This window comes from Crocodylus porosus, unplaced genomic scaffold (assembly GCF_001723895.1).
Source record: "Crocodylus porosus isolate Cpor-Errol unplaced genomic scaffold, CroPor_comp1, whole genome shotgun sequence".
NCBI classification, from domain to species: Eukaryota; Metazoa; Chordata; order Crocodylia; family Crocodylidae; genus Crocodylus; species Crocodylus porosus.
In genome coordinates, this window is record NW_017728907.1 from 43,468,976 (window position 1) to 43,481,835 (window position 12,860).

Genomic DNA, 12,860 nt, shown 5'->3' on the forward strand with positions numbered 1-12,860 from the left:
ATAAACGAGAACTGTTTTGGAAATATTAAAAATGAAATGGCTGAATCATTACACATATGACCCAAAGATATTTCACATTAATGCAGTTACCCAGGCCAACTTATGTGCTGATCAATAACTGAGACAGTAAATGAACAGTTTCTCAGCATTTTTGAAGATCTATAATTGGTCCCCATGGAAGTCGTTACATTTTTCCAAACTGGTACAGCTTTCATTGTCTGCTGAAGACATGAAATCTTGTGCAAGTTTATGCATGATAGTTCTTGTATATGGTATCCTCTTTAGTTCACAGAACCATAGAAGCATAGAAATGTAGGGCTGAAGGGACCTCCAGAGGTCATCTAATCCAACCACCTGCCTAAGCCAGGATCATCCCTATCCAAACCATGTTACACAAATCCACTGTATAACCTATTAGCAAAACTACGTAGTCAACCCTGACACAATCACAAGTTATAACACCCTAACCTGCCACACGTAAAGCAGGGAGTCCCCGGTAGCCGACAACCTGCTACTGCTAAGGTTCTGTAATTTAAATAATTAGGGTGCTGGTGAAAGAAATATGGTTGCATTCAATGGATTTTTTTTACTAAATTCAGTGGGTATTATATCCCAGCATCAAGATGAGAAGTAGAGTTGTATATCCCTGAAAATAACAAGAGCATAAACCTAATTTTGCAGATGGACCAGCATAGTTCCAGTAATCTGATATTGTATCATACACTTTTTATATGGAATAGATTTTTAATCCATGACAAACAGATACAGAGAGATCTTTCTGCATCTATTATAATAAAATATACAGTGGAGATGCCTGGCAGCAATTCCATAATTAGGACTGTCTTCAAAATGGGCTTATGACAGGATATGAATTCCTATTTCTCTCTGGCAGTAGGTGGCTAATCAGTGTGGAGTCTGATAGAAGGTTACTTTTTACATCCCTTAAATATTATATGCAGTTTTTGTTTAGTTTCCATTAATACATTTTAAATAGAAATTTCTGAACTGGAGTGATGGTTAAATTCCATTCTTGGTAGTCCTGCCTTTCACTGCTGAACAATCTTTCTATTCACACATTGTCTGTCCCATTCGAGACTTGATAGGGGATTTATTCTATGTAGATCTGGCACAACAAATACTTTAAAAAAAAATGTTGGATTTAGGGTCATGCTTAGCTCTTGTTGAGCATTATTCCTGAAAGTCTGTGTTCTGGATATGCAAGTCTGATTCATTACTGGGAAGCCAGATGCAAAGACAGAGTTTTCTACCTTTTATATGTCTGTCAAATTTTATGCTAAACCTAAATGGTACTGTTGCACCATAATTTCTAACTGGGTATCAGGTACCTTGACCACACTAAGTTATCTGAGACAAAGTTACATAGAGCTCAGCAGCCATTAAGAACACCCTTGTAACTAACAGCTATCACTTCAAAGCATCTGCAAACCATTGTTTAATATAGTGGATAACACCCATAACTATTGTACAGTTGTGCAAGTTTAACAGCTGGCTGACAGTGTGTTAAGACAGTTAACTTTGCTGCCAAGTGAAATGTATCTTTATAAATGTCTGACTTCCTTGAGTTTCTGACAACTCCCATAGAAACACTTAATGTCTCATTGGAGTAAGTTCACTAAATTAATTTCAACATTCTACATAAACTGCATCTATACAAGTAATTTTCCTTCCAAATTTCCTACCATTATAACCAACCACTGGTCCCTCAGCTGTAGTAATAGTGGCAACACCTACTGTACATTTTAGCATTGGAGTTGCTTTTACATCTTTTGTGTTGTATGTAATCCACTTCAGAGTAGATTATATGTAAATTATATATAGATAAATGCAGACAGAACCTTTTCTACTACCAGAGTCCTGTTACCAGCAAAAGTGAACTTACGGTATTAGTAACGAAAGATTTGAGACAAAAAGGTGCATGAAGAGGCACATATATCTAGGCACATGCGCTAGTGAATATACATATAAGGCTTTAACATCTGGGTTGTCAAAAACCAGAGAGGAACCAGAAAAATAGATTAAATGGTGCTTAAAAACAATTTGCTCTCCATAGATCAACAGATGTGGGATAAACACAAAGTAAAAGGGAAAAATGCACAGGGGAGTATAAGGTATATACTGATTATATACATTCTTGGCTTATACTATAAAGCACCAAGAGATAATTTTATTGCTAAAGTCAGTAAGAGTCACAAAAACAACAAGTTTACACACATGCACAACCCCCATTCCTAGTTTGATCAAAACACATTAGCTATTATTCATCAATTTTTGTTTAAAAAGTTGTCTTACACATACTTAGTATAATGCAAAGACAGCTGTTTCTTAACTCAATTGCCAGTGCTTTGTGCAGTATTTGCTAGCAAGTTAATAACAAACGGGCTCCTTCTATTGAGTCCTATCCACCTAATAGAGAAAAATGTCCATCTTAATTAGGAGGATCTTAATAAAGAAACATAAATGCAGTTAGTTAGGCTACAGAGAATAAATCTAGGATGCTGTGAAACAATTGGTATGTTATCAGGTAATGGTAATCCAGAAAGTGGAAAACCCCAGAGCAGTTGTTACCAGGCCTATGATTGACCACAAACAGTGATACAGGTTGAGCTTTAAGTGTTTTATAATGAAAAATCTATTTATTTCATTAAGCTTTCATGCTTTATACCCTTGTTTTTTCAGGTAATAAAGGAGTCTTAGCTGACAATGGAACTATTAGTCACTATGAATTACGATGGACAAAATGGTTAACATTTTTTGAAGGAGGTACTCTATAAAAAGAAAAAATAGAGGTGACAAAGTATGACCTGGGAAAGGCCCTGGATCAAGTACCTAAAAAACTGTGTTAAGGAAACATATTTAGGGATTTGATATGAAGTTCACTGAAATGAATGGCAAAGTTCCAACCAACTTTAATGGTAGAGGGTCAAGGCCTAGGTCCAAGGAATATGAATACATTAGAATATAGTTATGTCATTTAAAAACTCTCTTAATATATTTACAGTAGAATGGAAGGATAACTCAATTGTTGTTCTTCCTTTTCTAATAAGAATATTTACTTCAGTAGCCAAGAGTGTCACACTTAGAACAAGGCTTCCAATGCCAGTATTCAGAACACCATATTAAAAAATAGTTTTCTGTGAATTTGTACAAGACTAACATTTGCTATTTCTAGGCGTATCCTTGACAATAAAACAAATACATATGTGCAAAACAACTACAATAATGGCATAAAAGCACCTAGGCTTTTGAAATATTTTATTCAAATCAACTGCCAGGGAAATCACTTAAATCACCTTTTTGGCAGGTGTGCCACAAATTAGCCTTATGCCTTCACCAAATGCCACTCTGGTCCCATTCCTCTACCTAATCTGCTGCTCTGCTTCCTGTTCTCTGCCCTACCTGCTGCTGTGTTGCCAGCCCCTTCCCCGATTGGCTGTGTGCCACATACAGAGGTCACCTGTGCCAGAAATTGGCCAGCCCTGCTTTAAAGCACTGACATTTGCACACTGGCACCTTTAATCCTGCACTTCATATGGCAGTATTACCAAACACTGGCAGCTATCTGAGTCTCAAAGAATGTAATTTTGTTTCTTCATTTCAGTGACATCTTCACTAGACTATAAGGCTTTGTACCGATTAGTCAGACACAAGGAAAACTACATATTAGTTGAGGTGAAGCTATGATGACTGTAGTTGTCTAACAGTGTCAATCTGCACTTTAAATTAATATAATTTGTGAGTGCCAGACGACAGAGTTATAATAAAAAGCTCATATATTGCCAAGGTAATAAATAATTAGTGAGCATAACTGAATGAAATAGCAGGTTGAGCAGACACCCAAATTTTGAATCTAGACTCAGAAGTCAGTGAGCAGAATGATCCATTTCTCTGCCTTGAATGATAAAATAGCTCTCTCACAACCTAATATGCAGCACCATCTGGCACAAACATAGAGGAGACAGAACTTCTGGAAGTGAAACACAAAAGCAATTTAATTGCTTTAGGAGTGTCCAAAATATTAAAAGAATCCTTCAGCATATGCAGCAGACTTTTTTTTGTTGCATTCCCTTCCTAAAGATGCGGACCTGCGTCTTGTAGAAACATTTATATAGCTGATTATGTCAGCAGAGTGTTACTGAACTGATTTTGTTTATGTGTGAGTATGCTATACAGGTAAGTCACTTTCAGAAACAAATGTTATAACAAATGTAATAGCAGGGTATGCTTTATTTAACCAGTCTGAATACACAACAGGGCAAATCTGCTTTAGTCTCAGTAAGAAACATAATAAGAGAAAACTATCAGGAGTCTGGACTACATTTTATATCATAGCTCTGCTTTATATGCAGTTATTAATATTGGTACATGAATAGAAATATTAAACTATGCTTAGCTGAGGTTTATTTTTTGAAAAAATGTAATAATAGTGACCAATATCACCACATGTGAATCACTGATTGTGAAGTGGTTCCATTTCATGAGCCCTTATCTTTCACGTGTAATTGAAAAGGAAAGCTCTTGTAGTATTGTTAGCTTTGAAAAAGGACTGTGAAACGGTTCTTGCTAAAAACATTATGCAGAATGTACCATGCAAAATTATTAATCCATGATGTTTGCCATATACATAGAAATGGAGTTTGCAAGCTGGTTCAAATTAGTCTGGCTTAGCCAGTATCACCACATCTCAGTATTCATTTTATTATTGCTTTCTGAAAGTGACTTTTAATGTAGACTGTTTTCTAAATGATCCTTAAAAGACACTCCCTTCCTCCTCATCACCTTCACCTAAAGGCAATCATGTCTAGTAATATTGATCTATTTGCTGCTAGCTTTCATTAATTTTACCCTCCCTAAGGGTGGTTCAGCTTTGGCACCAGCTAATTAAAACCTATTTGGGGCTTCTCAGAACACTTTATAAAACTAGAATTAGCTCTGCTACTTTAGTAGAGACTACACATTTCTCCATTATTGCCAATTAAATATTTTCCATTACATACCCAAAGTAAAGGGAAAGTACATAACTTCTCACCTGGATTCAGGTAAATACAAATATATAATAGTTAGTTTTTACCTGGTGCTTCTTGAAATGTACTTTAAATCCTTCCACTTGACTACACACATTAAATAGCAAAGTAGTAGTGAAGTACTGGGAAATGCTGACATCTTTACAGTATCCTCTAGGGTAGTATTAAATAAAATGCATTAATGCAGAAGTGTGAATAGCTGCCAACATATATTATTATACACAACAATTATTAAAAAATGTGTGAGTATGCAAAGCATTAATGGAGTACTTAAGAACTCCATTAATAAAGATCTGTAGAAAGACTAGGATTCCCCCAACAGTCTAGATTCAGGTGCATCCCCTGATGCTGGTAGTCTGTATTTTGTCCCTCTGTAGAATAAAAATTGGTTTGTTTTAAACTGAATACTTCTATTAGCCAATAACAAGTACACTATGAATGGCTAGCTTATGGACTTGATGCTCTACTTCACTGAAATAAATGGCAGAGCTCCATGGACCTCAGTGGGGCAGGATCCAAGCCTATTTGCATTATAGGAGTGACTACAGCACATGCTTTTTGGCTACTTTTCATAACACACACCACAGAATTTGAGCACCATTATGATGAGACTATTTAAAGTCCCATTAATTGCCTAAAGAGATGTTACATCAAAAACCTGAAAGAAAAAGCTCGTTAAAGCCTTGGCAGACAAAAAAATCTGTTGTAATCTTACTATGCATTGGTAGTGTTCACTGTTGTGAGGATAATTTTAAGACTAAAATAATTCAAGTTTACAACTCACACGGCATATTTTTAAATGCAAGTGGAACTTGGTTTCTTTCCAAATTTTTTCCTGGGGGCACGGCAAAACAGAGCACTGTTCAAGTAACAATTGGAAGCGAGTGTTGATGTTTCTCCTAGGAAATGAAGGAATATTTGGCTGAGATACCTGAAAAAGTTTGTGTCAACATCATAATAGTCTGGTGTGATGCAGGATGCTATTTTCCTCACTCAGAGAGCTCTGTTACTCTTTACTGCTTCAGCAAGCAGCATAGATCCCAAATAGCCTTCACGGTCCCAACCAGACCACTGAATGGAAGTAGTCTGATGGTGTCATATATTGAAGACGTATGTGACGGTTCTCAAACTATGGTCCGTAGCCTCGTAGCCATTGGTGGAATGTTCTCGTCTAGTACAGAAATAGTGCTGGCTATTGACATGGTACTTGCTTTCCCTATTTTCAGCCCCATTAAATGAAGTTAAAGATACATCTCTTATGTTGCACGGAAAAGCAATACCAGGGCATAACCTCTGCAAGCCTGAAAGGACAAATTTGAAGCCAAATGTGTGGATCAGGTAAACCTGATCTTATGTGTAGAAGTACTTATATTTTAAATTGGTGAAGATGCAAAGGTTTCCTCACAACTTGGAGACCAGAAGGTAGCACCTGACATGGTAGAGGCAGGATAAAGGAAGGGCTAAAGAAGCTTGTCCCATGGCATTCTCTTTCTGAATAGATTCTGAACCAGTCTTTTCCTGACCTGCTTCTCTACAGGGGAACCTGGACCACACAAGGGATAGGCAATGACTTTCTGTAAGCCACTGGTGACTAGGACTGGTTGGAAATTCTCTGACAAAACAAGTTTCATTGAAAATTTAGGTTTATTGAGCCAAAATGTTTTTTGCTCCAAAATATCTCACGTTCAGTTAACTGAATCCAAGGCATGGGTCTCAGGGTGTCCCTGTCTGCATTCTTGGCTGCTCTGCCCCACAGCTGGGGATGCTGACGGAGCAGGGTCCCAGGTACTCCATATGCATCTAATTGGTCTACAGAGACCCTAGAGGCCAGTAATCTTCAGCAGCTCAATAGAAGGAATGCTTTTATCAGTTGCACAGTGCAAATGCACAGTTGGGAATTTAAAAAAAATTGGTTTTGGTCTGATTCAAACAAAACTCAAAATTTCCAAACTATATTTCCTGGAACTAGTAAACCCTGGTTTTGGATTCTAATGGCAAGTGTATGTTTGTGCTGGTACCTAGAGGATACAAATCGTTACAGTCCTCAGCTTCAAACTGTAGCAGTTTTTACTTTTAGGTCTGTTGATCCCTGGAGCTTCTATCAAGATGGGGATACCGTCACCACCCATATGGTATACACTCTGAGGAGCATGCCCATGCATACAGTTATCCAGGAAAGCAGGAGACAAAATTTAGTAATTCGATACTTCAACCATTGGTAAGATTCCTCATTATCCATTTTTACTGAGACATTTCCACTTAGTTCACTATGCAGAGATCTGATAACCATTTATGTTTGAGGTAAAACTACAACAGAGATTGATAGAGAGATAAAGGTATCCCAAGGTTGTGTGTTAGGAAGAAGGTTGTGTAGGTTTTTTCTTTTCAAATAAAATGTCAATTTAATCAATAGTAAACTGAGCTGAAAACACCACACAGCTCTGAAAATGCTTCAGGAAGACATCCAATATTTTTGGGATTCAGGCCAACAAAAATGGAAAGAACAGAAGGTAGCGTAGGTGGGGTAAATGGGGCCTGGCTGCTGCCTCATCAAGTGCTCATAACAGTCAAAAACATATAACAACCTGTTAGAAACATATTGGGGGGTTCATTTAATAACTGGCATGCAGCAACACCTTCTCTCATTTATATTTTGTCATTAACATTGTAGTAACTCTTCAAAGGCAAAACTTACCGGTCTTTTCCTGTCTCCTCCTTAAATACAGCATCACAGTAACTCATGCGCTTTTCTGTTGTCACATAGATTTTGGCACTGGGGTAGCTGTCAACAGTTTTCTTCAGCATGTTGTACACAATGCCATTGCCATCTTTCCTCATGTTCCGAAAAGGCCCCCAGATGACATAGATTGTGCTGTTGGCTTCCCTAAAAAAGTACTCCGGATACTTGAGCAACAGGGGCACACTGGTGTGAGAGACCACTCTTATTGTTGTCCTCTTCCCAACATCCTCCTCGTAGCCCTTGGTAGGAGCATTGTTCATTCTCCATATACAGGAGGACTGGTCAATCTCAATTCCCACTTTCTGGGCAGCCATCTGACCCGAGTTTGAAACAATGGCACAAAGGTCACAGTCCAGTTGTAGAGGCTGAAAGAGAGAGAACATAATATATGGTACGTCCTCACTCTTAGTAACTGAAGATTGACTGTTTACTTTAAAAAGGGCACAGTCCAATCAACTGGCTGCAAGATGTTCTCAAAATGCTTCAATTCCCATGCATAAGAGCAGGTGGTGATGTATACTGTGGCAAAGCACTAAGCTTTTCTACCACAATAATCACCATATGCTAATCATTTGCTTTATGTTCTCCACATTGCAATATTATATATGAGTTAGTGGTATAGCCATTTTAAGCTGTATGCAGCCATGCACTTGTGTTTGATCACGGCTTTAAGTTTCTTTCTGTGCCTGGATTGGGCAACAATTGTCACTTCTGCCTGCACCCTCTCTCTTATGTTCTTCCACGTGAAATACGTGTCCTCTGAAGAGAACCTATAAACATTTTGTCTCCAGGAAAAAAAAGTCGTGTGCTCTAAACTGGTTTTATAAAGGTATTGACACAATATCTTCATAGGATTAGATTACAGCAGAATGTCTGTAGCAGAGAGACTACATATCTGATTATTATTACAAATTAAACATCCATTCATCCAGACATATTAATGAAGTATTCAGTCAGTGCACAATTACATTTCCATCAATAATTTTCTGGGTTTTAAATCTATTACTGACAACAATCTTTTAAGATAAAACATCCAACTAACTCATATATATATGAGCTGTATATATATATATATAGGTTAGCTGGATGTTCTGTTTCTTTACATATCTATGTAAAGACTGGTAGCCCATGGACTAGAACAGGGGTGGGCAATTATTTTGGGCAGAGGGCTGCTTACCCAGTTTTGGCAGGCTGTCAAGGGCCACATGGGTAGCCCCGCCCCCGGTCACCATCTTGGGACCAATGTCCCTCTGTCTTTGGTCCCAAGACATTGGCCCCGTGTCCCAGGGCCAGCACCAGTGGAGCCCAAAGCAGGGCACAGGCAGGTCTGTGGAGCTGGGCTGGGCTGCAGCAGCAGGGAGAGGGGGGAGCTGGCCTGGCTCCATAGAGCCTCTGCCGGCTGGGACCCCATGCACCTGCCATCCTGCTCTGGGCACTGCCAGCACTGGCCCTGGGACACCAGTGGAGTCCCTATAATCCTGCCGGCTTCCTGCCCACTCACTCCCAGTGCCCCCCAGCCCTGCAGTACAGGCGGAGGGCAGTACACAGCCCCGACGCCCTGCTCACTGGCAGGGAAGAAACTGGTGCTGAGCATGGGGAAAAGTGGCCCCTTGCCTGCCCCATGGCCAGCACTCCATCCTGCAGTCACTTGCAGCCCAGGTGGAGCTGTCCTGAGCTGGCACAGGCAGTCCCATGTGTGCTGCAAGTGGCTACAGCACGGGGCGCTGGCTATGGGGTGAGTGAGGGACTGCTTTTCCCCATGCTCAGCACCAGCTTGAAACCTGCCCCTGCTGGCAGCCTGGGCTCTGCATTGGCTCTGGGCTCACCTGTTGGGGATGCACATGGAAGCAGCAGCTTTTAACCCCCCCGTGTGCTGTGCCAGGCAGCATTTGCTGCTGCTGCCCACCCAGAGCACATGCTGGGCAGCCTAGAGGTGGTGGTGGCAAACACAGTGTCCATGGCAAGTGGGGGGGCCAGCAGCTGCTGTTGCATGGAGCCCAGAGCAGCGCAGAGCCCAGGCTGGCAGTGGGGCTGGGTTACAAGGTGGTGCTGAGCGCAGGGAGGGGTGGAAAAGTGGCAGCTCACCTGCCCCGTGGCTGGTGCCTCACACTGCAGCCGCTCACAGCCCAAGTTTGGGGCTGCCTGTGCTTGCTCTTGACAGCCCCATGTGGGCTGCAAGTGGCTGCAGCAGGGAACGCAGGCCATGGGGCAGGGAAGAGCTGCTTTCCTCTGCACTGGGAAGGAGCAGGGAAGCAACCTGGGGAAAAGCTGAGTGCGGGGGGGGGGAGGGGAGTGGAAAGCAGCCCCACCCCTGCCCTGTGGCTGGCACTCCCTGCTGCAGCTGCTCACAGCCCACGTGGGGCTATCCAGAGCAGGCACAGGCAGCCCTAGGTGGGCTGTGAGTGGCTGCAGCATGGGGGACCAGCCCCGGGGTGGGTGAGGAGCCGCTTTTTCCCCTCCCCCACGCTCAGCTTTTCCCCAGGCCACTTTTCCCCAGGCTCCTTCCCTACCTGGGGTCCTCCCCTGCCCTTCCCCCCACCTTCCCCTTTATGTGAGGTTCCAGTGTGGGGCAGTCATGTGGTCCCAGGCCAGAAGCCCCTGCTTGGGCTTCCAATTGGATGGGCCCTGCTGTTTTGGGAGCCTGCCGGGCTTCCCCTTGCTTCATTTTTGACAGGAATCAAGTGCAGAGAAATATTCATTTTCTAAATTTTTTTAGGGGCCCTGTGGGCTGGATAGAATGGTCTCATGGGCCGGGTGCAGCCTGTGGGCTGTATTTTGCCCACCCCTGGACTAGAAGATTGACCCCTGGGCCCAATGAGGTCAGAGGGAAAATTTTACATTTCCTTACATCTAAAATGGAAACAACAGTAGTTACCTCCATCACACAGGTACTGGAATTATTTCATTCTATTTGCTACAGTTATGGGGTATCCACTGATGTCCAAGAACAGTAGGACTGGGACCTACATATTTATAAAGTACCTTGAAAATGAAAATCATGACATATATAAATGGGACTACGTGAAACATAAGGCTAGAACCCCAAATCTGCTTGAGAAGCAGATTCATTCTACGAGAAACAGCATACAATTGGGATGATATTGTACAAGCCGTCCATTCATCCCATAGCCATGGTTAGGGAACCCTCCAACACTGCCTGTGATCATGACCTGAAATTCTTTCCTGCAGTCCAGCAGCCTGTTAAAGTTCTTCAGGGGTAACACATCCACTTCCTTTCTTAACAAAAACAAGGACTATACAATTGTTGTTTGCTTTGCACACAATGTAAGTGTTGTATAACAGCAATGAGGGAGCCCTTTATATAGCTGATATTAATCAGTGTCCCAGAGATGTTGGGTACATCCACATGAGCATGCATGTGCATCTTACAGTGTCTCAAAGCCCTTTGAGATGCTGCAAGAGGCACATGCGGGAACAAAAAAATGTTCCCTGCACTGCAAGTTTGCAGCATAGGGGCAAAATTAGACCCCTGGATATCCAAGGATAAAAAAAAATGGTGCCAGGAAACAAGCACCATCTTGGACCATGCCCAGAGGCAACTGGGAGAAGTAGTCCTCCAGAGAGACACTCTGGAGCATCTCTATGGCTCCCCCTTGTCCCAGCAACTGAGCACGCCCCTTGAACATCCTCAAGAACAAAAGTGGGGCAAGGCTCGGAGCTTGCTTGTGTGTAGTTAGTTGGACTAACAAGTACTGTCTAGAGAAGTTCCAGAGTCTGGAAGAGTGGAGGCTGAAGCCATGGGAGATCAAGGTAAGAAGGGGGAGGGTGGGAATGGGATCTTTCTCTCTAAAAGGGAAACCTAGGTTTTCCTCTTTGCAAAGGGCTCTTTACAGGCTGCCAGTCTCAGCCTGCAAGAGTCACTTGCAAATTGGGGGCAGAAGCCATGGAGCCCACCTTGTCCAATGGCTTGTATGGGTCCCATTGTACGGGTGGGCGACCAGGAAGCAGAAGCTGCGCCATGTGTGGCGTCTGGGGGGCTTTTGGCTGGGTGTTGGGGGGGGCTCCCACATTCCTGCCCCAACCCCTGCCACTGCAAAAGGCAACTGCAGGACCAGGAGTGGCGAGTTGTGGGCCTACACATGGTGCAGGGTGCTGACCCAGCCTGATGCCACATGCCCCACCTAGTGCAGGATCACATGGATCTTGCTGCTACCCAGGGCCACATGTGGTGGCAAGAACTCACCTGGTCCTGCCTGAGGTGATGGCACATGGTATTGGGTCTGGTTGGCACCCTGCAGGGTGCCAACCTGGCCTGATGTCCATGCCAGGCAAGAGCCAGTGCAGTCCTGCCTGAAGTGGAGCATGTGGCATAGAGCTGGGCTGAGTCAGCACCCTGTGCCACATGCAGCAGAGAAGCAGGCGGTGGTGGGTGCCGCCGGCTGACTCTGCTGGAAGCAGCCACTCAGCACACGAACAGTCTTGTGGCTGCCTGATGCGGGGGTTGGGGGTGAGGGGGCACAGGCACATGTGTGGCTGTCTTTCTCCACCCCCCCACCACATAAAAATATCCAGATGTCATTAAAGCATTGCTTAGCTTTTTTTCTCTCTTGCTTGCTTTCCTTCATATATGTGTGTGTGTATACAGTGGGGTTCCAGTTTACTAGTGGAAGTTCATGGGTATTTGGGGTTTGCTTTCTAATGCATGCAACTGGGATTTGTTAATCTGAAGTTTGAAATTTGTAAACAGGGAACCTCAGGATCCATGCCAGTGAGGCAACTGGTGGGACCTTGGCACAGGAGCCTGGTCAGAGCCAGCACCAGGGACCCATCTGGAGGGCAGACTAGGTGGCCAACCTCCTGGCTGTTTGGGGCCAGGAAGACACACTTCAGCAGTTTAGAGCAAGTCACTGTAATGAACACATCTATCAGGTGACAGCTGCCCAGATTGCAGAGCACGGCACCAGAAGACATGGCAGCAGTGCTGCACAAAGGTCAAGGCATTACGGTGGCAATTTAGAATCATAGAATCATAGAAGTAGGGTCGGAAAGGACCTTGTAGATCTTCAAGTCCGACCCCCCGCCTGGACGGGAGAAAAACTGGACTCAAATGAGTCCAG

At 43.0% G+C, this 12,860-nt stretch overlaps 1 protein-coding gene across 1 annotated transcript in view; it reads right to left on the bottom strand.

Annotated features, from left to right (window-relative positions):
- The window catches only part of ST6GALNAC3 (ST6 N-acetylgalactosaminide alpha-2,6-sialyltransferase 3), a 346,629-nt gene that overhangs the window by 102,055 nt on the left and 231,714 nt on the right, over nucleotides 1-12,860 (bottom strand). Inside the window, exon 3 of the mRNA XM_019531250.1 lies at nucleotides 7,738-8,147. Coding sequence (XP_019386795.1) covers nucleotides 7,738-8,147 — 410 coding nt within the window. The remainder of the gene's footprint in view (nucleotides 1-7,737; nucleotides 8,148-12,860) is intronic.